Raw genomic sequence first — 27,515 nt, 5'->3', positions numbered from 1 at the left:
CAGTTCTGAAGGCAAAAGGGGGTCCAACCCGTTACTAGCATGGGGTACCTAATAAAGTGGCCGGTGAGTGTATATTTAAGTGAAGCAGCAGTGACCTGACTAAATGAAGCACTGAAACAGCAGTTTATGTTTCTGTTTGTTTTGGTTTCTAGTGGTTGACTCTTTAGTTTATGTTGAGATTGCAGACTGTGCCTTTATCAAAATCAGAAACAAAGTGATGAAAAAGTGTCATGGATGTTTTTTGGCCGTGAGGATGTTGAGTGTAGGGACAAAGTTTGCATTATCCAATTGAAGGCAGCCTCAGTAACCACCCATTAAAGGTAGAGCTGGGGAGCATCCTGTGGGAATTGAATCAGTGTTTTTGTTGGTAATATTACACATTTTCCTGTTCTAACAATTGCGATAATCCAGCTCTCTATGCTTACAGCTTTATCCTTAAGGGTACCAAATTGATTGTGCAGCTGCATGTTAATGCTACACACACACACACACAGTGCATGGCACTATCTTTGTGGGGACCCGTCATTGACACAATGCATTCCCTTCCCCCTTACTCTAACCTTAACCATCACAACTAAATGGCTAACCTTAACCCTTACCCTCACCCTAACCATAACCTAATTCTAACCGTAATCCTAAATCCAAGTCTTAACCCTCAAACAGCCCTTTAAAGTTGTGGTGTCCATCATTTTGGCCTGTTGGGACCCCACAAATATAGTTAAACAAGACCACACACACACACACAACCAACCAATTCTTTCTCTTTTTCTGTGTCCCACTCCTCTGACTGACTCACTGATTTTGGCAGAGGCTGAGATGAGATCACTGGAACCGCCTCGAAGCTGCCAGGCATAATGAAATGTGTAAAACGGCTCAGTCAAGATAAACTGAGTTTGTTTTAAGAAGGAAAAGCTACAAAATATTTTGAGAACCTGTTATTCACTGGTAGATGAAAACCAGCATTTTGTCAGCATATAACAATTTCATTTAAATCAAGCAACAAATCCCAGCCTCAGAAACTAAAGTCTTTGGAAATGTGGTCCCGATGCCCATTATTACAAAATGTTCCGGATGAAAGAATTACGGAAGAGCAGCAGAAATCCCCCTCACTGTGTTTTTACTGGTATAGTCTTTCCTAAAGACAAAATTAGATTCTTAGCAGATAGATCTTGATCTTGAACTGACATCAAAGTATTAGTTATTATGAAGATATTATCCAAGAAATAAAAGGAAAATTTAGTTCAATTTATTTTATATTTAGTTTTTACTATATAAGCCATTTATTTCTTAAATAGACTCCCATTCTTACCACCAAGGGTAAATATGCCTTCATCGTTCTCAAATGAAGATACTTGATGCAAACAATGGAGACAATTTAGCCGGATAATCATATATAATTTAGTTTCAGTCAACACATTCAGCCTGACATTTCTATTTGTGTTGAAAAATTTCAAAACAAAAGTTTTATTGTTTAGCCATAACCAATCAGATGATGTCATTTTCAGTTGACACAGCACCTGTGGCTAATGCAGTTGTCAGACCACAACTGCCTTTTGATCATTCTATCAAGGCATTTTCATGATACACTTATGGCAATAAAAGAAGTGAAGGAGAATTAAAAAGAATTTGTTTTGAGGCTACTTATTTATGCAAATGTAGATATTTTAGATCACTTTGAGGAATGCCTACAGTTAGCATTTTCCAAATTTTTTCGTGTCATGCAGTGTGGGACTCTATCAAACTGGTTTGGTCTTGGTCTTGTCTGGTCTTGGTGATGTTTTGGTTTAGGTGGTCATGGTTACAGCACGTGTACACATTGTGCAGCCATGATGCTGTATTGGCTTCATTTAGAAGCTAAGTGTTACCTCTCTTCTGAAAGTACAGCTTTATTCAATTCCAAATTTCAAATCTTGATTTTTAAAAACCATAAAATGTAGATGGGCTGTTCCGACACAGACGGGACGAGCCGTTGCCAGGATCTGCAGTGATATTTCACCTTCTGGTCTATTTTCTCTGCCTGCCACGGGTGAATCTGGAGAGAAAACACACTGGTATTATAAGTGATAAAGGGAAGCTTATGTGTTATGCTGTATGTGCTATAAACGATCTGGTTCCACTGAGCCACTCGGGGGTTGCTTGTGGGCCGGATGTGGCCTGTGGGCTGCCGATTGAACAGGCCGGCTTTAGGTGATCTTTTCTAGTAACTGTAGAAATCTTTATGGAGTTCATCTTATTACACAGACAGCAGTGCAGTGATTGAGACCCAGGCCTCTGAAATCACATGGGCCCTCAGAGGCCTTCATCTTTATCTTTTCATCTTTTTCAAGAATGAAAGGAAATGAGTTTCACCTCATTCTTATGTCAAGAGACTATGAAGGAATTACAACATACCGTAGCAGTAAGACTTGGTCTACTTGTGCTATAATATATACATCATAGTGACATGGTGAATGTTGTGTGGTTGTGCATCTGAAGGAATGTCTATCTATCTCTTCCCTTTCAGTCATATTACACTTGATAATCAGGGCAATCTAATAATCTGTTTCATCTTTTGTATTTTGCCTCTGACTTTACCTCTCTTACCTTTTTTGCTTTGCTCTGTCTATCTCATAAACAGTGAGTCAGCAGCATGCTGACTCACCCGTTATACACACACAGACACACACACACGCACGCTCTCAGAAAGATTACTTTAGCTTTAACTCTATTGGCTGTGCAGGGGACCCATAACTGCCACCCCTTTTTCTTTCATTTGTTAGATCACCATACGTCAGCCAGCCAGTACTCGTTCGCATACTCCTGATGCTGCACACGCTCGCTGCACTGCAGTGAGCCAGCATTTACTTCAGACAGACAGAGAGAGAGAAAGAGAGAGAGACAGAGTGAGGATGGGAAAAGGGACATGAATGGATGAGACAGACTGAGCCAAGAATGCAAGTGATGGGAGGAAGTGGTCAGGGAGAGTAAAGGAGGGAGAGGCAAGAGAGGATTTGAAAACTGAAAGACAATCTGGCTAAATTGCCCCCTCCTCAACTTCGCTCACGTGTGCGCACACACCCATAAACACTCGGAGGAGCTGTTTTGCTGACACACGTCTTGTCGTCTTCTATTTGCCTCGTCGCTGCTACCTGGAGGGACGAATCCTTTCATGTCAGAGCTGACATGAAGGAAGGTTTGCAGGGATTTTAGTCCCTTCTTTACTCACATGGAGTCAGTGTGTCTGTATGTGTACTGGAGTGGGTGACGCCTGTTGATCGGCCTATAGATGCAGCACAGTAAGTCTTCCTATCAATGATGCTATGAGCCGAACCTTTAGAATAAGTGGTTGTGTATTTTGATTGTAACCGTTTTCTCTAGGCGTCACTATATGCAAAAAGGTAAAATTCCAATCCTCAAGTATGACTTCCTCGAGTAATATTTGCTTTTTTATGTGTACCCTCTGCTCTGTGTTAGATGACAGCTCAATCCAGCAGGAATTATTCCGCTTAGCTTGTGCAGATCTGCTTATGTAAGAGTGGAGCGATGTGAGGCTTCTGCAACCTTGTGTACCATTAGAACAGGGCTGCTTCTGTTGTGTCTGTCTGCAGGATTTAGGAATCCGACTTTTATAATCCGTGCCATATTTGATGCTCTGTTAATCTGTTAAATCTGGCCCATGGATAAAATATATAAAAGAGAGATTAACAGAAAAAAAGAGGTGAGGGAGAGCATACACCGTACAAAGAAGTACAGTCCCCGAGGGTTTTCTCTCAGTAGCAGAAGTGGCCTGTTTCTGTGCCTGTCTTGAATGTGAAGAGACAATAAAAGCACTGACACACTTTCTGTGTCCGAGTTAGCTGCCAGATAACGTTACCGTTAAGTCCGACATTAAAGGAAAGGAAGCAGTAAACCGATATTTCAGATACTGGAGAGCAATTTCTCCACAAGAACTTGCTCTCCTGTAGGTTTAGTGTTCTGTCTCTCGCATATGAGTGCTGAGCACAAAGTGCCCTGCTTTCAATTTTATAATGAAATATTTATCAAGTGCCTTTTATGACAAACACCCAGCCAGAGCTGGAGCTCCCATTCAAGTTCCTGCTCTCTGACTTTTTGCAACTGCGCTGATTCCCCAAAACATGGAGGTCGAGAGCCAAGCAACACTAATTCTGCTGTGTTCATTTTCTCAGAATTTCCTCTTACCATTCAGCATGGCTTTATCTTTCCAGGCCTTTAACAACTAAAAAGCAATGATAACTTTGCAGTGACGTTTTTTCACCCAATACCAATGTTGATACCTGAACAATATCCGCTGATAACACCAATGCATTTGTTCTTCCTGAATCTAAAATCTGTATATACCTCATGATTGTGGAATCCAGTCATGACTAAATGACTGCGTCTGACGGCTGAAAGCTGAGAATTAAATAATGATATTATCTACATAGAAACTGTGTCTAATTTGGATCTGTCACATCTGGCAGATACCTGATCATCTTCTCGTCAGTACAGGGGCAAATACAGATCTTCGAGGCACAAATGGGCAAATTTGTAGTAAAACTAAATGAGTTACCATAAACATGCTGACACATAATGATGCCCTGGGGCAGCGGCCTGCTTTGCTTGGTTTGTAATCCAGCCGTGAATTTCAGTTTTGCCGATATTTGGTCATAAAACCAACGTTTTGGACACATTACAAATTTAAAATTCATCTTGTGGGGAACATAGATGTGACTATTAAATTATGTAAGTCTTTTTTAGTGGCTGTTTCCAAAGGTCAAGAAATAACTTTCAATCAAATTTTCTCTTTTTTTATTGGAGCTAGAGATTTCAAACTTGCATCTACAATGATGCACATGTTTTATATACTAAATTAGATTGGAGTAGATTAGCTCAGATAGACTTTATTGATCCCAAATTTCGATCCCAAATTGTGAAATTTTAGTGCCACAGCACACATACAGAATGTACAAGATATTATAAATAGGATAGATTAGAAGTTGGAATATAAGAGTTAGTTGGTGCTTTTGCAAACATTTGATGTTGAAGCCATGAGCCCAGTTTGACCTCCCTCTTCACAACATCTCAGATGTTGTATCTGTATGCCAGGCTGTTAGTTCCACTGAATTGATGAGTTAAAGTGACTACTGTATACCTGGGCTAAATCCAATCCATTATTTTAATAAAGCAGATTTAAAAACAACAGTTGATCAAAGTGCTGTACAATCAAAGATAACAAAACACAGAAAAACACAGTAACACAAAGACCAGTTTAAAAGTCCTATCCTAGTGTGTTAATAGCCTTGATCTGGTGACGACAAGGAGCGCCCGATCAGCTGATCTGAGTGACCATAGCTTAGTTTACATAGTATGTAAACAATAACATTTTAAAATCAATTCCTTAAAATGTACAGGGAGCCAGGAGGGAATAGGGGGTGGCAGTGGGTCAGTCTGTGGGGAGTTGTGTTGGGAACCGGAGGTATGGAGTGTGAATAGGTAGCTGGAGAGATGCCAGTTCACCTCCTGGACACCGTAGTCCCCCCCGCCCCGCCACCGCTCAGGGCACTGGTCCAACACTGACAGCTCACTCACTCTGACATCTCTCCATTTGCGCATGAATTGGTTCTGAGCATGTGTGTGTATTTCGTTTTATTTAATTTCCTGTATGGTTCTGTTAAAAGACGAGCTGCAGCGTTTGGAACCAAAATAATAAGTCGGGTTGAGATCAAAACATGTATAACTCTTTCAAAATATAGACAAGACAAAAAGTCAAAATATACATTTCAGGAAAAGGAAGATCCTCTAGAAGTTGGTGTTGTCTTAGAGGAGATGTTTATAGTCTAATTAAAATACTTTTTACTGTGTTTATGAGTGTGATTTCAATAAAATTTTATTCATAGTGTCAAATCACATCAGGAGTTTTCTCTGGACACTAGAGAGAGAGAGAGAGAGATTATATACACACTCTATAATTTTCAAAAACCCAACAATTTGAAGCCTGTATCCGCGGCTGCTGATTTGTTTTTCTGTTTGTGCATTTGGCATTTCCTCTCCTTCACTGAGAGGATGGAAGCGAGAAGGCATTTTGCTTTAAACTTTGATCTTTACCACCCACAGATTTCCACTCGCCTCCATGGGTCATCACTGTGCGTTTTATCATACTTTGTCAACTTTTCTCTTTGTCCTCACTTGTTTTGTCCTCCCTCTGTTTTTCTTTGCAGGGTGCTGGGTAAGAGGAAGAGGGACTCCTATGTCAGAGTTTTAGGATGGCCAGTGAAGGCTCCACTATTCCCAGCCCAGTGGTCCGCCAGATTGACAAGCAGTTCTTGATCTGCAGCATATGTCTGGACCGCTACAAAAACCCCAAAGTACTGCCCTGCCTCCACACCTTCTGTGAGAGGTGAGTGTTGCTTCAGAGTAGAAATGACATGTTTTAATCCTGTGAAATGTGTATACTGGATAGGGAATACAGTATGTGTGTCTGATGTTTAAATGTGATAAAAGGAGTAAGAAAAGTGGGCAAATAACAAATTCAAATTCAGATGTATGATTTGCATGTTTTCTGCAGAAAAGGGATGCTGCATGTAAGTGGGAGATGCAGCAAATATACTTAATTTACTATATTAAAACTTACTTAGTGTTTTTCTTAATGAGAGTATTGTTTTACATCTGTGCTGCTAACTTGGGTTTGTTGGTGCCATCCTCTCTGACAACTAGCCCTTGTTTCTGACACAAAAGAGAAACCGTGAACTGTGCCTGTCTGTCCCTTATACTTTCTTCTGTCAGATTGAACAAAACAGCAATTTCTCTTCTGGTATATGTATTTCACACATACTACAGTAAAAGTAGTATGTGACTTTTTTTTTTTGGTTAGAGGCAAGTAGAATACAATACCTCACATTTTACTTATTTAGATCCAAATAGATTTGTTAAGTTAAAGTTGAAGTTTTAAAAGCATTGTTCATCTTTTTCTGTTCTGGGCTTGGACTTATCTGATCTGCCAGACAGCAACTATACCTAACAACAACTACATTTAACCATGATTTATAATTGTAAAACAGACCCTGGCCTAGAGTATTTAAATGTCTGTGTGTTGATATTCTTTTAATTTTTTTGGTGTTTTATTGCCTTTATTTGATAGGACATATTAAGGCAGGAAAGTGGGAGAGAGAGAGGGGGGATGAGATGCAGCAATGCTCCATGGGTCAGAATCAAACCCATGGCTGCTGCGGTAAGGACTGAGCCTTGGTACAGGGTGTACGCTCTACCAGCTACGAAGCGTGACCACACTGGTCTTTGATATGATGTTGCTCTACATTGAGTTTATGAAGTATCATCCATCATCCAAGAATCATCCATGCAATCCTTCAGTCCAATGCAAAGACACTGCAATAGATCTGGGAAGCTTATAATTGTGGTGGTGTCGTTACATTCTATTGAGCAGTGTTTGTCCTGATGTTTTTCTCTCTCTTTCTAGATAGATAGATAGATAGATAGATAGATAGATAGATAGATGGATCCCAACACAACACCTTCTCTGACACCTTGTCAACATGCCACACAATGGACAATCCTAGCTGACTTTAGTGCATAGCTAATGTATGTTATTGTACCAGACTGTACAGGTGTAAATAGTAAACTGTTAAATAAGTAACTCAGTTTATAGTAATCTACTGTAAATCACTTTTGGCATGTACATACTCCAACCACTAGATAACAGCAAAGGCAATATTTCCCCCTGTGTTCTTTAGGCCAAATAACCAATAATAAACAGGTATATTAAAAAAAAAAATGTTTTTGTTGAATGCTTTTTCATTTTTCAATTTGTGTAAACATATTGCTTTAAAACTTAGCACAGCTGCAATTCTGAGCAGGTCTCTCTTTAAAACAGAGATTCCTCATTAAAAGAAGATAAAAAGATTGAAAAAAAAAAATGAAAATAAACTTGCCTATGTCTTCTCAATGCAACCCACACAACACCACCCACGCCTTTCTCCAGACCGTTCCTTTCACATAACATTTCACAGGATGCTCCCACTCTTGAATATCCCCCCCCCCCCCCCCCCCCTTTGTTCTCCTCCTCCAGGTGCCTGCAGAATTACATCCCGGCCCACAGCCTCACACTGTCGTGCCCTGTGTGCCGCCAGACCTCGATCCTGCCGGAGAAGGGTGTGGCGGCATTGCAGAATAACTTCTTCATCACCAACCTGATGGACGTGCTGCAGCGGGCGCCCGACAGCTGCAGCCAGGAGGCAGCCGCTCTCAACAACATTGCCACTGTGGCTACAGGCCAACTGCTCTCCTGCCCCAACCATGGGGGCAACGTAAGTCAGCGAGTCCTCCACACTGTCTGTTTCTCTGCCCGTTTCTGTGTTTTCATTTATACCTCCTCTCTTTTACGCCCACACAAAAGTTAGATAGACCTTGTCTCGCTGGCAAGACCTCCACAGCACTAACACCGTTTTAGTTTAGTGTGTAAATATGCTAATTAGCACTAAACACAAAGAACAGCTGAAGCTGATGGGAATGTCATCAGTTTTGCAGGTAGTTGGTCATAAAACCAATATTTTGGACACATTACAAATTTGACATTCATCTTGTGGGGAGCATAGATGTGACTATTAAATTATGTAAGTATCATATATTTTCCTGATGATACTTACATAATTTTTCTTAAAACTAAGGTAAAATGTGAGGATTTGTCTTCATTGAGTACTTTGACTTTTAATACGTAATTGTAAAAGTCCTCAATGCAGAAAAATCCTCAGATTTTAGAAACTAGAAATGATCCAAACGGTTCTTTGTTTAATCGGTTAATCAATATCAGCTGAACTTGTAGGCTTATATATTGGTGTGTAGTTAAATTTAAAATAAAACATTGTTTTTCATTGACTGCATGTGTTTGTGTTCACAAATCTTAATTTGTAAAGTAACTACTAACTAAAGCTGTCAGATGAAATGTAGTGGAGTAAAAAGTATAATATATTATTATATTTCCATCTGAAATGTAGAGGAGTAGAAGGAGAAAGTGGCATGAAAAGTAAAGACACAAGTTAAGTAGAAGTACTTAAAATTTGCATTAAAGAGCAGTACTTGAGTAAATGTACTTAGTTACATTCCAGCACTGGTTCATGGTAATCCGTCTGGACCAAAAGTGGTGTACTTACCAACGTCAGCCACTCTGCAAATGTGGCTAAGAAGTGTTGTATTTGGCTTCAACCCCATATTTAAGTCAAATCTTTACTTTTCCCTGTTGCTAAGGTCATGGAGTTTTACTGTCCGCCTTGTGAGACGGCCATGTGTCAGGAGTGTACGAGTGGCGAACATGGAGAACACCCAACTGTGCCTCTTAAAGACGTAGTGGAACAACACAAGGCCTCGTTAAAGGACCAGTTAGACGCTGTCAAGAAGAGGTACAACAGTAGCATTGTGTAGACTTCATACTGCACTACATACTGTATGCATATTACTCTGAAATAACAGAGTATGGCACGAATTAAACTAACACTTTTCCTTTTTTTTATGTGCACACTCGGTCGTGTGACTGTTGAGTCATTATATTCAAAATGTCTCCTCTTTCCTCCGGTCCCTCTGTGGCTCGCAGGTTGCCAGAGATCGACTCAGCCCTGCTGATGCTGTCAGAGATCCTGCAGCAGCTGACCAATCAAAAGAGCTCCATTGAGGATGGCATCCATACTACCTTTGATGAGTTGCAGAAGACTCTAAATGTCCGCAAGAGTGTTTTACTGATGGAGCTAGAGGTCAACTACGGCCTCAAGCAGAAGGTGAAGTCACATGGTCTGAAACAAAGTACTCTAACTGTGTAGTTTATGTATCTATGCGCTTGGATGTTTGGTTTAGACATTGTCACAACAAACAGACAAGTATTGATTGAGTTTTTAGTAATTAGCATGAAGTACGTAATGCTCATTATCTACCTTTTTTTTAAAGGGGCTGTATTAACTGGAGGCTCTGATGTATTCTTATGAAGAGTTTTTGGAGTAAATAACAAAAGGATATGATGCAGAAAGACAAAATAAACTTTCACCTAATTATGATCTATTTTCAGAAAGCATTAAACCTAAGACAGGCTACTCGTCATATTGTTTTTGCTGATCTGTGTCAGGGGCTCAGCTGGTCTGATCGGCAATTAACAGGCACCCCCCCACAGTCTGGTTAGGAGCTTGCCACCGGGCCCTCAGGGAGCTCACATGATTTGCTAATGATTTACAATTCACTGGGTGCTGTGCAGTCAAAACACTGGAGCCCAGGGGAAAGTCAGATATATGTGACTTTCAGCTGTGTTGTTGCCGGTAGCTAGATGGAGCCAGTGTACTGTGTGTGAACACTTTGGGTGTGTCATGTGCAGCGAGGGAACAGCTCTGATCTTCTTGGTTTGAAGCTTAATCTCCATTCTTATATTATGTATGTTAGTTTTCAGAACTCCAGAGTGTGAATTAGTATAAAGAGAAAGTAGAGACATTAGAGGGGGAAACGTTTGACTCAATAAATGGCTTAATGGCCTCTTTTGTTGGAGAAGAAGAAGAGTGTGATGGTCAGATGCGGGTGAGTCTGTCTACTTTAATGAGTGTGGGGTATGTCCCATATAGAAGAAGAAACCGTGTAAATCATCTTAAACTGCATTAGCCTGTCTTTTTATAACTAAGTATAGCAAACTGATACATTTCATCTTAATGTGACGTGTGTTAGCTTATGATTAGCTGAATTGAAACACGATGTTTGGCATGAATTATTGCAGCACGTATTTTGAATTCCTTTTGTTTAAGAAATTAGCAATTCATTATGAGCATATGTGTTTAGTTTACACTTATTGGATCATCAGATAACATGTTACTTGATGCATATGTAAAGTATTCCTGTTACAGTAATGTCATGGACACATCTCTGCAAGTCAACACATGATGGCAAAGCCATATCTGACAGATATTCATCTGTTTTCATTGTCATTTTTTCACCGCATATGTCTAAAAGCTGTACGTTTTAGAATCACAAGGAGGTATGTTTATGCTAACGTGCACCAAATGAGCCGGCGGTAAACTCACTGGGTTAAAAAATAATCTTAAAAACAAACAAAATAAAAACAATGTATAAATCAAATGGGCAACCATATACACAACCTTGGCATGGACTAAAGTCTCGCTACTTTTAAGTCCATGATCTTGTGTCATTAGTAAGAATCAAAACAACCCAAAACATTTAAAATAAATACTTCACAGTTTTAGTGTTATGCTAACTGAACCTTAATGTTTGCCCTGCAAAGTATAAGTGCTAATGCATTGTAAAAAAAAGAAATGAGTTGCTGCACATTTATCTCTTAAGATATACTTTTTTGTCCGACATGAAAAGACACAAAAGAAAACAATTCAAATAAAACTATTGACTTTTTTTCAACAGTGTATGACTGAATGATTTAAATATGTAGGGAAACCAGTTCATCAACAGTGGTTGATCTCATAGGGGAATTCTGATTTCAGTTTCCCTCCATACTGGATCTGTCTGCTTTTACTGCTTCTTTGGTCCATGTGGAAGGACAGTCTCTCTAAGCACAACTTTAACCTGCTGCCCCCTGGTGTGTGTACTAGGTGCTTCAAGCCCAACTGGACACCCTGCTGCAGGGCCAGGATGGCATCAACAGCAGCTGTAACTTCACGGAGCAGGCCCTGAGCCACGGCACCGAGGCCGAGGTGCTGTTGGTGAAGAAGCAGATGAGCGAGCGTCTCATCGAGCTGGCCAGCCAGGAGCTTCCTCTGCAGCCCGGAGAGAACGACCAGCTGGACTTCATCGTTGAGACGGAGGGACTAAAGAAATCCATCCACAACCTGGGCACCATTGTAACCACTAACGCAGTGGCCTCTGAGACTGTTGCGACAGGGGAAGGGTTACGCCACTGTGTGGTGGGTGTCCCCACTTCCATCACCATAACCACTAAAGACAAAGATGGAGAGCTGTGTAAGATGGGCAATGCAGTCATCACTGCTGAAATGTCCTCACCTGATGGTAGCAAAGGTGAAGGAGAGATACTGGACAACAAGAATGGCACTTACGAGTACCTTTTCGCAGCTCATAAAGAGGGGACTTTTAATTTATCGCTGCGTTTATATGACCAACATATCAAAGGAAGCCCCTTTAAGATCAAGACAACCAAATCCATAGATGTGTCAGCAAGTTCAGATAACATCAAGAAGAGGCTGAAGTCTCCGGGCAGTGGTCACATCAAGCAGAAGGCCATCAAGAGGCCGGCTAGTATGTACAGCACAGGGAGGAGGAAGGAGAACCCCATCGAGGACGACCTTATCTTCAGAATCGGTAAGAGCGCTCTAGCAGACCAGCAGCCTAGCTGCGGTTAATGTCAAATATGCATTCAAATGTGCATAACATCTTTTTTAAAAACCATGACATCAAACATGTTTGCCAAACTTACTAATATTGTTTTGACTTTGTCAGTGCCAAAAATAAAGTCAAAATATTAATCAAAAACTTGTTTTGACAATCATTAGTCATTTAAGTCAATAGTCAAGGAAGAATGCCAATCATTTCCGTATTCTAGCTTCTCATATTGGAGGATTGACTGCCTGTCTCTGTTTTATATCATTCTTAATTGAATATCTTTGGGTTTTGGACTCTTGGTCAAACAAAATTAGCAATTTTAAGACGTAATCTTTTCCACCATTTTCTGCTATTTTGTAGATTTCACAAATCATTCATAAAACTAATTAAAATATGACTTGATGATACAAATAATAATTTGTTGCAGCTTCACACTATTCAGTACTGATTACATGTTTTTCATAGCCTTTACGGTACAAATTTGACATTAAGAGACTCAATGCAAGCAGGATTTAGTTTATTGTTATTACAGTGCTAACTAACTGAAAGATGAAAGTGCCTAAATGGAGCCAGTATTCTCTTGAATTGCAAGTGTCACCTCTTTACATGATAAACTTGATAACTTGACCATGACCAATAGATTGACCACAGACAGCTTATACAGATAGTGTCAAAGGATATAACCAGCTATTTAAATACATGCATACATACAGTCTCACCTAAATGCCAACATAAACGTGTAAGCGCCAATTACCTGGTACCCTGATTTAATTAATGAACATGTAGATAAATGTAATTCATATAATATATGAGGCTTTTATTTACCATACATCTATTAATGTATTTCCTGTTTTTTTTCAGGTACAAAAGGACGAAACAAAGGGGAGTTCACAAATCTGCAAGGAGTGGCTGCGTCAACTGTGGGAAAGGTGCTGATAGCAGACAGCAACAACCAGTGTGTCCAGGTGAAAACAACTTCCTGTGCTGAAGAGGCTGCCCTCAGCCAGATAGAGCAGTATGTTACGGGCTGTGGTGAGAGGTCATTGGTGGAGCTCTATAACTTCTCATTGTTCAGTTACCTTGAACAGTGCTGTCTGTGCGCTTTGCCATCTCCATGGAAATATACTGTGTGTGTAGTATGCCTTTGTAGGCTACTCAACACCAAAATGATACATTTAAGTTCTCTGTTATCATTTTGGTTTTTAAAGAAGCAGTATGTAGTAATTTTCTTTTTTAATTACATTTTTTATTTATACTGGTAATCTCATTGAGACACAGGGTCTTATTCTCAAAAAAGACTTGTTAGGGACAGTACACAACATCACAACCTTCCACTTCCGTGATTGCACCGTTGCCGTCGGAAATCCCGGCAAATGTCTTTTTCTCGACCAGATGTCTGTGTTTTTGTGTTTAATTCTAAACTCCGGTGGATTTATGAGGACTATGGTTAACTGGTTATCAGATCTCTGCAGGTTAAATCCAGACAGCTAGCTAGACTATCTGTCCAATCTGAGTTTTCTGTTGAACGACTAAAACAACTTTTGAATGTTTTACCAAAACAAGTTCCTTACCGGGGCTATTTTCCTGCTGCTCCGGGGCTCCCTTCAGCACTTAGCACTGCCCAAGCAGTTATAATTGGTACTCAAGTACTAAAAACAAGAACAAGACTCCAAAGATGTTTTTTCAATACCTTTAAAATGAGGTCCTAAAATCCTAGTTCCCCTAGTGGAATCAAGCTGGACAGTTTTAGATCCTGCTGCAGTGTATTCCAGTTTGAGGGTGCGGAAAAAGAGAAACTCTTTTTGCCAAGCTCTGTACAAACTGATGGCACCTTGCTGTCAGTTTCTGCATTAAATCAAAAAATGAGAAATTAAGGAAAAATGTTAAGTTGAAATACTACCTTCTCTGAAAACAATACTAACCCCAGCATGTTCTCCTTTGACATCTCCAGTGCGGAATGTTTTTTTTTTTTTTGGGGGGTCTTTGTGTTGTTGTCAACTGCCCATTTTTAAAACCTGAGTTGCCAGATGTGAAAGATATGATATGTGTGTTTTGCAGATTTTCTCCAATGAAGGCGAGTTCAAAAGTCGTTTTGGCGTGCGCGGCAGGACTCCGGGTCAACTGCAGCGGCCGACGGGAGTTGCCATCCACCCAAACGGTGACATCATCATTGCAGACTATGACAACAAATGGGTCAGCATCTTTTCAAGTGAAGGCAAGTTTAAGGTAAGTCAGGATTTAATGTTTGATCTTTATTTGATACTTTAGACTGCAAATTAACTACATTTGATCTGAACTGTGTACCCCTCACCGCCATGTTGATGTTTTACCAAAGAGAGCACAGTAATGGCCGGGATACTACCACAGATGTTGCTGCCATAAATACTGGAATCAAATGTTATATTTTCCCTTCAAACCCCCCTCTACCTTTACAATTATGGACTCTTTTTCAATTACACCTTTTCAATGGTACAAATGGAAAAACAGGTGCTTTATTATACGTTGATGACACACTCTGATTACCATCTGTTAGCCATTCGCCAATTTCTAGATTTACAGTAAGAGAGGCACACATTCAGATTTTCACTTTCCTGTTAAGTCTATTTCAGAAATGTTAAAACTAACTCAAACAATGCAGATTTTACATTGAATTTCTTCTTCGGCACTTCTAGCCTTGTGCTTTGGAAAGTTTGATAGAACTTGTAATATTTTCCTACTTATAGTTACAGCAGGGCTGTAATAGCAAAATGTAAAATACTGCCTTGTTCCATTTATGTCAGCCTGTGGTTTATTCACTGAATGCAGCCCTTCTCTCCACCAGTGTCCATCTGTAGTGTGTGTGTGTATATATTTGTGGTACGGTTAATTTTGCAGCCTGTTTAACTACAAGTCAATATAAAAAAGTCTTTTTAAAAGGACTCCTTGGAGTATGAATGAATGTGTGATTTATGGTTCTGCGGAGGCTGCACCCAGAGCTTTTGCCGTAGCCTATGTAAGCAGCCTGAAGTTTATACTTGTGGGTCAATCTCTGTAGGTGAATAGCAGGGCCGGCATGTGTGTGTGGGAAGTGTGTGGTAGAGAGAGTGAGAGAATAACGGGGATTAGCTTTGTCTCAAGCACCAATTCTAGAGTGTCCCCCCTGTGCTTTCTGACCATGTTGGGAAATCTGTAGCAGGAGAAGTTAACCCTCTCTTTGATTTCATGTTGTTTCTGGAGAAGGAATACCAGGAAATGAGAGGGGCGAAATGCAACGCTACCAAGCGTTGTGCCGAGCAATGTGCGTCGCCGGGACAACCAGTTACATTTTTCGAGAGGTGCAGTAAGGATACAGCATAGGGTCTGGCGTAGGGTCCGTGTCACCGCGTACCTAATGTACGTAGTCAGAGTAGATTTAATGCACAAGCATAGAACTTTTTAGAGGCTTTATACCAGACAAACACTTCCTCTTAACTATAAATGAAAAAAACTGTTGTTACTATTCATGTACATTTACTCTGACCATACTCCCTGAAGTTCACTATCATGAACTATGTGATTTGAAACGTTTAACAGAAATGTCAAATCCGCGACTTCTACAGAACAAGATTGGCTCAGGGAAGCTGATGGGCCCTAAAGGCGTGTCGGTGGACAGGAATGGCCACATCATCGTGGTCGACAACAAGGCATGCTGCGTTTTTATCTTTCAGATTAACGGCAAGCTGGTCACCAAGTTCGGGAACCGTGGCAACGGTGACAGGCAGTTTGCAGGTACACTCAATGGTAATATGTGCACTGCCCCCCTTACAGCCTTTCTCCAACCAACTCACACCTGCATGTGGAATGAAGACGAATGCCAAATCCAGGAACCATAAAGATCCCATCATCTTTTGACTTCTGGGTTGTTGTTGTTGTTTTTTGTTTGTATTGTTTTTTTGTTTTGTTTGTATAAATAGATTAGACAGGAGCCAGAAGACACATCATTTCTCACTGATATCAGTTCAAAAAGCGATAGGATAGCCCTAAATAGTCATTACATTTGGTACTCAACTGTCCCCAAACAGCATGTAGCACCACTGATCATGGGATAAATATGTTTGAACAATCTTGTTTTGTCATTAAATTCATTTGTTCATGCATGTCCTCTAAAAAAACATTTGTCATGAGGTTGTTTTCTAAACTGAACTGTTTGATTTTGATAAACAGCACATATCTGAGACTGTCATATCTGTTTTCTTAGGGCCTCACTTTGCTGCGGTCAACAACAACAATGAAATCATTGTGACAGATTTCCACAACCACTCAGTCAAGGTAAGAGCATTATCAGACTGGTGGATGTGTATTACACATATACAAAGTCTTATATAATCTAATGATGACAACTAAAGATTTTAGTACCAGAAATGATGACGTGTTTGTTTGTATGATATACTTTTTGGACTTTTTCTCCTCTATTGCAAAGTCTTGTTTTTCCCTTTTAAATTGTTCTTTAGTTGATTGCTTTTAGTATAATGATTGACTGTGTTGGCACACAGTGGCTCACTGTTAAAATTATTGTCTGCATGCTATTACCCCCTTAAAAAAAATTGTAGGTGTTCAACACAGAGGGAGAATTCTTGCTGAAGTTTGGTTCTAATGGCGAGGGCAACGGCCAGTTCAACGCCCCCACTGGAGTGGCAGTGGATGTCAATGGAAACATCATAGTAGCAGACTGGGGCAACAGCAGGATACAGGTCAGTTAAAAGAAAATACAAGCAGAAGCAGACTGTTACCCTGCTGCATTTAAAGTTTAGACAGGATTTCAGTATATGTCTATTATTTGGCATTCTTAACATTGTCTTGCCACACCGTACTCAACAAGACAACATGAAATATATGCAAATTCAGACAGAACAATTACTTTATTCTCTTTCTTTCTTTCTTCTCCCTCTCTCTCTCTCTCTCTCTCTCTCTCTCTCTCTCTCTCTCTCTCTCTCTCTCTCTCTCTCTCTCTCTCTCTCTCTCTCTCTCAGGTGTTTGATGGCAGCGGTTCGTTCCTGTCCTACATCAACACATCAGCAGACCCGCTGTACGGCCCGCAGGGACTGGCTCTCACCTCTGACGGACATGTTGTGGTTGCAGATTCTGGCAACCACTGCTTCAAAGTCTACCGCTACCTGCAGTAGCCCTTATCTCTCAATGCACAAAACTGTACAGTGTATATACACACACACACACACACACACCTCACACACGTGCACTCATTAGTTGGGAGCAACTGACAGATTTGCACTCACCCATTCATCCTTGAATGCTGTCGTTGTGCCATCTGTGTGACTGTGAAATCATGTCTCACCTCCTAAACTGAAGAAACTACAGAGAGAATGACTTGTGGTTTGAATGAAGTGAGAGCATCTATAATATTTACGGACTGGGCAGGATGCTGCTGATTGGTGCTTTTAGGGGTCCTTTGTAACACATTCCATCTTAATTACTGATTTGAAAAGGAAAACTTAAGCATTGTACATTGGTTAAACTTTTTTGATTTGCTGAGGTATGGCAGAAAAAACTGGAGAGAAAAAATAACGCTATTGCACTTGTTCCTAAAATACTGGTTGGACACTGTGTAAAGTAAGATTGAGTTTGAAGTAAAGACTTCGTAGTCGCCTGAAAAATAATGGGATTGCTATTTATAGTACCAGTGACTGCAGCTTCCTGTTAAATGCTCACAGCCCTCACCTTTTGCCTGTTCACTATAATGGAAAGATATTCCACCTACTGTAGGTAGCAGGGTGTTTTAGAGCATGATTAGACATCTCTGTGCATGCCGTTTTTACTATTAAACACCAGAAAAGCTACTGTGCACAATACATAAATGTTTCAAGCTGACACTCGCAACAATACCACCAAACTAAACTATGAATGGAAGCACTGTATCAAACATAAAACTATCTCTATGTAAAAATGACTAGTCAATGTAATTTGCATTGCTTTAAATTGAAACACACACACACTTGTTAAAGTATGCTGATAACTTCTGCTTAATTGTTTTTTACAAAAACAGTTGTGTGTGTGCAAGACAAGTGTGAGTGTGTTGTGATCAATTAGGGTACCAAACAAAAGCCACTTGATGTAGACCTACAAATCTGCTGTGATTATTTGCAAACCTCTTATATTTTATTGCAAAGTTTGAGTGAATAGTGAAAATAAATTCAGTCCTTAGATGCATCATTGGAAAGGTTTGTTCATGTTGCAGTGCAGGTTTAATCAAACATCAGACACAGAGCTGTGATCACCTTCACTCCTTACCATGTGCTTTTTGCCTATACCATGTTTTTCAAAATATCTGCAGAACTACTAACAAGTTTTAGTTTAGTCAAGAAAAACAACAATTTTTTATCCTCAAAAAGACGCAAAATGTGGTTCCAACAGATGAGGTGTGTGTTGTTAAAAAAAAAAAGAAAAAAGCACTGTGTTCCTATTATTATAAAGCCTTCACAATTTGTTTGTCCTCAAGCACATACTGTAGTTTTCAGTACTTACATTTGTGTTAAGTCATCCATTTTGTACACAATCCTTTTAAATTATTTGTTTTCCATTTTCTTGTTTATATTTGTAATGCCAACTGGAATTAAAGTGCCCATAGGAAAGAATACTGTGTTTATAATTGATTTTGTGGTGTCACTATAAGCGGCATTTATTAGCTTAAAGCTGAAAACTATGCATTGTTATGAAATAAAGTTTGTTTTAAATTAATATATAACTTATTTGTTGGACACTAGTCATGTTAAAAAAGTAATTTGCATGTTCATTATTCAAAAAAATCTCTTAAGGTTTGCAGGTATTCTATTTGAATTCTCCCTGCACTTAACAGTTTTCAATATGATTACAAAAGACTGCAAGTCTGCACAGCAAACTGCCACTCATGTCGTTCTCGTTGACGTCAGACCTACAGAAATTAATAGTTAATAGTTTGACAATTAGGTTTTTTAAATTATGCATTACCTTCCCTATTTTAACATGTAGCCTACTTTGTCAGCAGAGGAAGTCAGAAAATCACAAGAAGTCGTCAAACAACATCGCTCCTCCCCGTTAAAGTAATACTGCCTTCATAGTTGTCGGAAATAATCAGACTGAAGCGAGCAAAGAAGATACATCCGACCAAAAAACCGTCAAACATTATCGCTTTTTTGCGGTATGCTTAGGCGTGACGTTGCACCATCAACCGATGGGCCTAGTAGCTTATAAAATAAATAAACTGAGCACACTTCCTACCAAGAGTTTGCTAATAACTTACATCCCCATTCTCCGAACGGGACCGTTGTCATGTAGAGTTTACGAGGAGCTTTGAAGGCATCAGAACCCCCGTCACAGCCTTCCGCGGGAAATTTGGTTTAAGTCAGTGTGTACGATTTCTAATTTATTGGAATCATAAACATAACCACGTCGCTATATAACGCCTTGTAAACCACAATCTTAATGTAAGTGGACGTTGCTGGTACAGCCAACATAATAAAATGGTAAGCAGATGTTCATCTTTATGATGATGTGCTAGCTAGTGCTTCAGACAAGACCTAGGTTAGCTAGCTAGCTACATTTAAAGTTATGTAACGTGAAAGCTAGCCAGCATTTCCAAGCTAGCTCCTACCTAACGATAACTTAGTTAGCGTTACATCACCAAGTTATTACAATGACTAGGTTAAGCCAGCTAGCTATACATGTTACCCATCTTATTTTAGACCGCCGTAAAACGTTTTATCCCTGTATTGCTATGTGACCCATTAACTTTATGTAGCATAACGTTAATCAGCTCTAACGTTACGTCCTCTGAACATAGACGGTATAATATTAACGGTCTATGCCTCTTAATGAAGGACATAGTCATACAGAACACACCGGAGGAAAGATGAATCTCTCTGTTAAGTATTAAGAGAGCTACAGTCAGACAGTACCCGGTGGGTGTAAAATAATAAAAGCTAGACTTAGCTACTAAATGGAGAAGCAAGCCATATAAATCACCGACAACATTGCTTCCTAGTGACCGTAAGCTGTACTACAACAACACAGATGTAGAAGCTTAAACGTGCATCAAAGAGCCCCACAGGCAGCAATGCTAGCCTATATTAAACATGCATAGTTCAAAGTGCTGCAAATGGTAGATAGGTATTATGACATCTAAATACTAGGATATCAATCCCCAATACAGTGTTTACTACCACTTGCATATGATTCTATTGCTGTGTAATATAGTGGTGTATTAGTCTGTTACTAAAAGTATCCAAGGCCTTATGTCACAATAAACTGTGTTACAGTCAAAGAAGAAGGGACTAAGTTTGGAGGAGAAGAGAAGTCGCATGATGGAGATTTTCTTTGAAACGGTGAGTTTTCCAACAGTTTAAAGCAGGAATCAGCTAAGCTTTTGACAAAAGGTAAAGACATGATTATAATGTCCACAAATATGTGAAACATTGGCGTATATTATATATAAAGAACCAAATCCAATATAATCTATCAAATCAATATAATATAACCATATCAAAATAATTTAGACCAAGGCCTCCATATCCCCTCTGTGCTGTCTTGCACTGTGACCACAATATATTTAGAAGCTAAGGACTTTACTTACTAGGCAGTTTTGTTATTTGTTTCATTTTCTTTAACGCAATCTGAGTATTAAAATTAATGTTGCTAATTTTGACTAAGGCTTATGTGAAGGAGACAAAGGCTAACTTACAAAGTACCTACCAAACCATAAATGGACCTGACTCTAATGACTTGATACTGAGAAAGTTTTGTGTTCTAATTTTAAAACGTGCAACAGGTTGTTCTTTACAGAAAATCATGACTTGGTCCTGGGGTTTTCGCTCTCTTTGGTACACATGCACATCATCTGCACACGCACACTGTATACTGTTTGTAACTAAACCGGTCCAACAATGTAATATTAGACATTAGAATGAACATTTAGAAAAAGATTTAAAAAATGCTTAATATAAATCCTTTTTTGAAGCTAAACAAAAGCCATCACAGTTTAAGTTTTGATTAGTTAATAATATTATACTAGTAGTAAAGCAAAGTTCAAAAGTGCTGTGCATGGAACATTTCAGCACTACAATTCAACAAAATTAGGCAAAAACAAGTACAGAAATAAAAAAAATTAATTTTCTGCCCAAAATGGGTAAACTGTGACTATAATTACCTGGTATGGCAGAATTACTGTGTATTACAAAACAATGGTGAAGAAAATCCATAAAAATATCAGTTTTTTATTTTCCAAAAGTCTAAATAATGTGCAGCCAAAAACTAGATGCTGATACAGACTTAGATGATTTAGATGGTAAATAGTTTCTTTTTTATGATAAAATGATAAAAACAACAAAAATGTTTTTCCTTGAATGGGTTCTCTCATTCTCTTTGTAGAAGGATGTGTTTCAGCTGAAAGACATTGAGAAGATTGCTCCTAAGACAAAGGGAATAAGTGAGTAATGATCAACACTTTTAGTTTTAGTAGAGATTTTTTAAATGGTCTGTCCATGTGCGTCCAGCTGGTGTTCAAAAGAAAATGTAAAGAAAATCTAATGAGTTGAGGTAAGTCTGAAAGCTAGACACTGGGAAACTTAATGCACTTCCATTTTAAACATTTGCCATGTTTTACTTTTAATTACAGTTGCAGTTTACCACACTGACCTTGTATGTCGATCCGCGTATATTTTTTTTCGTACTTTCATCTGAAAGGGTTGCACTTTTACAACAGTAAAGGTTTTACAACAGTATATTTTGTTCATAATACAAAATATGCACTAAATTAAAACAGAACAGAACTTATAAACAAAGACATCAATGTTAGTGAGAACAGCAGATGAATTGGTGTGCTCTTACGTAAACTACCATCAGTTTATTTCCAAAGACCATTCAGCCAGTATCAACAGGCAATGCACCTCCATTCCGGCCTACAAATCGTATCCTAAAAAACAGTTTTGTATGGTACAGATCTTCACAAAAAAAAAAAAAATCACACTTCAATCTGTTATTTATTAATTACTTTTTTTCAATGAGAATAAAGATACCGAAATGATCATTCCCTCCAATACCGTGAATCATATTGCAATCGCAATATCCGTCAAAATAATTGCAATGGGATATTTTCCTTATATCGTGCAGCCCTACTTTGCTCCCACGTATATATGGACATAGAAAAGAAAGATACTCTTGAAGACCCTGAAGAAATTGGACTCTAAAATCTAGAAACTATAACAATAATTAAGGGATAAATTCCATGCACACTGTAAACATGACTGTAATAGAGTATTCATCAGTTCTTCTTCCCCCAGCTAAATACAAGGTCAAAGACGATTGAGGTGTCCTCTCCCTATTGTTACATGAATGTACAGTAGTCTACAACACTATATAGTTATTGGTTCAGTGAACTAAGACTATAATTTGGGAGAATTGTACAATTTCGATATGTTCTTAAAAATGTGCAATCATCCCAAATTATAGTTGTTAAAGAAGACAAAAAAGTTAATCAACTAAAATAATTTAAGGTGTACAGGTCCACATGTACAGCACTGTAACTCCCTTAGTAACATATTTCATTTAAATCACACTATAACTTTATCAGCCTTTTATAATGATCTCAACAACTGCGGTAATACATTCATCAAACTGAACAGCAATGCACATATTGTATTTTAATGCAGGCTGATAGCAATAAGGTAAAGCCTCTGCTGAGTGAACAGGAAAGGCAGCAGGATCCTGGCTGTTAGCCTGGTCCGGACCAGGCTAGCTGTAGAGAATTAATCTCCATGGTAACTAAAGTGGCTCTACTTTTGTGAAACCGAGTCAAGGGCTAATTTGAGTCAGGATAACTGGGAAATCCCCGCTTAATCCCGTATCTTGGTTTTGTGAAGTAACCCTCAGGACGAGTTGTTGCCATCTTAACTGTATTTAGTCTGTATGTGAACAGAGCCAGACCCATCAATGGCAGCAATCTCATAGTGTGGAGTATTGTTGGAAGCTTTTGGTTTTCAATAAAACACATTCTCTTAATGTCAACATGGAGCCCAGAATTATGAGTATCGAGGGAACATTAAAATACAAACTTGGATGTTTAAGTGCTGCAGAGGAACAACGCTGTGTTGTGTGTGTTTGGGTGAACTGAAGAAGGATTTTGTTTCAGAATCGACATAACATTAATCTGGAGAAACTGGATCGTGTCGCTGTGATTAAAAGCACATGTTTTGGTCCCCCTTACTTGGGCATGATAAAGTTACTGGCTGATGGGGGGGCGGGGGGAACCAGAGATCTGCATTATGAGCACATTTTCCTGTAGGGGAGAGCATGTGAGAAATGGGGCCAAGGGAGTGATCTCAGCTAAACTGAAAAAAAGAGTGGTATACTGGTAACCATTAACAGGCAGAATAGTTTGACGTTTAAAATGGACAAAAAGTTATTTGAATCACACATGAACAGAAACGGGACAAAAGACTGGGAAAGACAGCCCTGAAGTCATGCACACACAGAGTTTGATTGATTCAACCAGAGTGTTTTTAATTTTCAATCCTTTATTTTTTTTCTGCTGCTGTTCAGCGTCCTCTCAGGACTCAGCTCAGCCCTGAGCAGATACACTCTTTCAGTTTTACAATGGACTGGTTGAGCACATGTGTGGGAGTATCACATTTCACGGCTGACGCTGTTCAAGATGGAGCTCCTGCTCCATTACAACCTCTCATGCAATGTTCTCTCAGATAAGCATACAAGAGCCCCACAGGCTGCAGATGTGTGGGTTTAGTTGTGTGAACATTTGACTGGTATGCTTTGCCAACAGTAAAAAGGAGACCTGATGCTGACTTGTGCTTTTTTAAATCCTCAGTAGAATGCACTATTACACCGAACATCAGCTACATTTTCATATCATTATTTATATGTTCTATGCTTGTAACAAACATACCTACTTTAAATCATTCGTCAACAATCAATACTCCACACACAACATCCAGGGCAGTAATAGAAAATGGAGGGTTTTGGGCCTTTGATGTAGGTTGTGTTCTTTCCTATCTCTGTTGCTTTAAGCTCCCATGTCTGTGAAGGACGTGCTGCAGAGCCTGGTGGACGACAACATGGTGGACTGTGAAAGAGTGGGTACGTCCAACTACTACTGGGCCTTTCCCAGCAAAGCCCTGCACGCTCGCAAGAAAAAACTGGAGGAGCTGCAAAGTCAGGTGAGGCCACTCAGACGTCATATCTCAAAAGCTGCACGTGTTACTTAACAAAACCACATCAATACAGAACACTTTGCTCTATACAGCACAGCCACTGTGATATACAGCATCTCTCCAGAGCTGATAATGGGTTTTTCTATTAAAAATACCTATATTTTTATTAAAGGAGATAATAGATTTTAACTTGTTTTTCACCAAAGGTTGTATTTTCTGGAAGACACTACACACTGTAGGTTACAGTAAATGAGGTCAGCCTATGACCAGCACGGCCCAGAAAGCGCTTCTGGTAATAAAAACGCAAAGAGAAAAATGGGACGTGGTCGGGGTTTAATTATTGAATTCCCGAATACAGAAACCAAACAAAATAATGAGCTCTACTATAACTTAGAATCAAAAATTCTCCCATGTTGCACATTCTTGGTGGCTTTTGTGAAAGATTTGTTGTCACACTGCAGTAACACTGCTTGTCTGTAGATTTCTGGGTGTCTGTTGCGTTCCACTTTCCTCTCCTGTTGCACGGCAGACAGATGGTGTGAGGGTGGCGACTCCTCAGAGAATGACGGCCACCAGATTTATGCGACAGAAGTCAAATGATGTAGAGCTGCAATCTGTCAGCACATAATGACTGTTGCTCTGTTGGCTCTATGTAGTCTGTATGAAAAAGTTGGAAGTGTAATTTACAAACAAATTACAACACTCCTTCCTTTTTTATTTTAGCCAAATGAACATGCTTTATAGTACTGTAATTGGCTATTAATGTCAATAGACCATTGGTCTCTAATGTACTGGTGAGCAGCCATTAGCAATTTAGATTTTAAGGGTGTATACATAACGGTTAGCATCTCCTCTCGGTTAGAAGATGTGCTAACCGGTGTTGATTTGTTGCCTTGTTGGTGATCATTGGTTGTACTCAGGAATGGATCCCCCACTTTTCACTTCAAACAATTATGTCAAGGACAGTAGTATTTATGTGTACATCAATACTACTAGTATTGATGGTACAGTGGATATCTCTGTTGAGTACAGGGATATCTCTATTGTCTACATATGTTTTCTTGGCAGCAGTTTGGTGAAGAATATGGCTAATGTTGGACTCTTTTACCTGACAGATTTCTGAAGCAAAGCAGCGGAAAGAGTCCGTACAGAAAGCGGTTGAAAAAGCGAAAGTAGGACGTCAAGATACAGTAAGAATATTTTCACGTGCTTCCACACTTTGTACATAAAAAAATGTCTATTTTTAATGAGAAGTGGAAAAAAAAATTGACAAAGCCATGTGAATCAGACTTACAAAATCAATCTCTGTCTGTGTGTAGAAGGAGAGAAGCTCTCTGCTGAAGGAGCTGCAGGCTCTAAAAGAGGAGCGAACTCAGCTGCAGTCCGAGTTGGACAAGTACAGGGAATGTGACCCAGAAGTCATTGAGGAGATGAGTGAGTACATATGCAATATGACAATTTCAAGCGTTGGCATCAAACAAGTCACCTGACCAGAGACATGCATCCCCCCTCTCCCGTAAAATAATCCAGTATCATCAACTCCCTCAATGAAACTTTAAATGTCCAAATGGTTGAGAATATTTCACAATGATGCTGATTAAACTCTTTGATCATTTTGAGCTGTTGGTGATGTATGAAGGTGGTTGAGATTAAATTATATTTAGTATTTTTGCTACAATAGTAAGAGAGGTGATATGTATTGCTGCTACACGTACCACTACATTCCTATGTACTATGACTGTATGAATGCAAATCCACCCCAAACACAGTGGAATACAGTTTGTCTGTGTCACACAACTTGGGGCGTGGTTTTGCGGTGCAGGTAGTTACCGGTACTGGTTATCGGAGTCCTCTTCTCTAACCGTACTGCTGAGAACAAACATGCATGCTGTCTGTTTAGCCGCAGGATCATAGTTTCTCGCTGTGAACAAGGAAGTGCAAATTGGCAGCGAGTGGTCACTTAAGATGCATGTGAGACATGCTCAGTCCGTTTTAGGCGTGAACCACAAACTGTTTGCATGTTGATGCAAGATAGAAGGTGTGAACAGCTTGAACCTTCCTGCTGAAAACAGCCCTCTCCAGTGATGGCAAACACCACAACACAGAGACGATGAATGATATATTCCAAAGGTTTTATGTAATTAATTACAGGAAAGTTACAGAGCAAAAGTTATCATCACTTCAGTTTTACCCCGCAGCTTCCAAAGAACACAGGGTTACATAGTGAGAATATATACATATATATATATATATATATAATATATACAAATTAACATTTTTACAAACCAATGAAAAGGTTTGTTAATAATTGACAGTAGCCAATGACACACTCTTAAATGTATTTAGCTTGTTTCCCATAACGGTCACTCAGACATTATGTCTCCTTCTGCAAGCACAGGCTGTCAGTGACACAACAAGTTCCATTTCCAAATGCTGTCCCATGCTTTTTGACATTGTTTTTTGGGTCCCAGAGAAATTACTTCATCTCTGGGGCCTGTGATAAACAGTAGTGCCAGGCTTAATCACTGCAACAGCTGTTGGATTCCCAATCCTAACCCCAGCAAAGTTTTATTTTCCTACAACTTTACCAACAGAAATAAAATATAAAAAATAATATTGAAATGCAGATTAAACATTTAAGTGGAGCACATTAAAATATTGTACTGGTCATATGATGTTGTTTTGCATATGGGGCAGACATATTAGATAATTATCTTTATTTCCAGGGGTTTTATGTGGAATCCAAATCCTTCCTATATTAACTGACATCTGTCTCTACCGTAAGTTAAGGCTTGCTCTTTCTGTCTCTCTGTTTCTCTCTCTGTATGTATGTATGTATGTATGTATGTGTGTATATACATACATACATACATACATACGTGTATGTGTTTGTTATGCTTCAACTTGTATGTGTATGATAGTGAAAGTTATACTATGTACTACAGATTATTAATACACCCACATTTAATAGATAAACTCATTAGTTAGTGAGAAAGAGTATATATAAACTTTCTCTTACTT

General features: G+C 39.2%; 2 protein-coding genes and 1 long non-coding RNA gene across 11 annotated transcripts in view; all 3 read left to right on the top strand.

Moving 5' to 3' along the window:
• trim2a (tripartite motif containing 2a) overlaps positions 1–18,932 on the top strand; it is a 36,530-nt gene extending 17,598 nt beyond the window's left edge. For 5 of the 9 annotated variants that reach the window (XM_034887692.1, XM_034887718.1, XM_034887681.1 and 2 more), the window contains 11 exons: positions 6,198–6,376; positions 8,063–8,300; positions 9,238–9,389; positions 9,581–9,761; positions 11,580–12,303; positions 13,186–13,289; positions 14,383–14,550; positions 15,903–16,083; positions 16,541–16,611; positions 16,893–17,033; positions 17,313–18,932. In XM_034887692.1, coding sequence (XP_034743583.1) covers positions 6,243–6,376; positions 8,063–8,300; positions 9,238–9,389; positions 9,581–9,761; positions 11,580–12,303; positions 13,186–13,289; positions 14,383–14,550; positions 15,903–16,083; positions 16,541–16,611; positions 16,893–17,033; positions 17,313–17,465 — 2,247 coding nt within the window. In that variant the 5' untranslated portion in view covers positions 6,198–6,242 and the 3' untranslated portion in view covers positions 17,466–18,932. Of the gene's footprint in view, positions 1–2,779; positions 3,276–6,197; positions 6,377–8,062; positions 8,301–9,237; positions 9,390–9,580; positions 9,762–11,579; positions 12,304–13,185; positions 13,290–14,382; positions 14,551–15,902; positions 16,084–16,540; positions 16,612–16,892; positions 17,034–17,312 lie in introns of those variants that run through there. The other 4 variants (XM_034887710.1, XM_034887702.1, XM_034887663.1 and 1 more) reach the window with 4 other exon arrangements.
• LOC117954323 lies at positions 14,567–15,597 on the top strand. Its single transcript, XR_004658800.1, has 3 exons — positions 14,567–15,344; positions 15,393–15,398; positions 15,586–15,597. It is a non-coding gene; the product is annotated as an uncharacterized LOC117954323 (long non-coding RNA).
• A 657-nt stretch (positions 18,933–19,589) lies between the features above and the next one.
• The window catches only part of mnd1 (meiotic nuclear divisions 1 homolog (S. cerevisiae)), a 13,016-nt gene continuing 5,090 nt past the window's right edge, over positions 19,590–27,515 (top strand). The window contains exons 1-6 of the mRNA XM_034887890.1: positions 19,590–19,799; positions 20,592–20,657; positions 21,700–21,757; positions 24,352–24,500; positions 25,610–25,684; positions 25,814–25,928. Coding sequence (XP_034743781.1) covers positions 19,797–19,799; positions 20,592–20,657; positions 21,700–21,757; positions 24,352–24,500; positions 25,610–25,684; positions 25,814–25,928 — 466 coding nt within the window. The 5' untranslated portion in view covers positions 19,590–19,796. The remainder of the gene's footprint in view (positions 19,800–20,591; positions 20,658–21,699; positions 21,758–24,351; positions 24,501–25,609; positions 25,685–25,813; positions 25,929–27,515) is intronic.

This window comes from Etheostoma cragini, chromosome 2, assembly GCF_013103735.1.
Source record: "Etheostoma cragini isolate CJK2018 chromosome 2, CSU_Ecrag_1.0, whole genome shotgun sequence".
NCBI classification, from domain to species: domain Eukaryota; kingdom Metazoa; phylum Chordata; class Actinopteri; order Perciformes; family Percidae; genus Etheostoma; species Etheostoma cragini.
The sequence above is the reverse complement of the archived record's forward strand: the minus strand, read 5'-3'. Positions and strand labels throughout refer to the sequence as shown.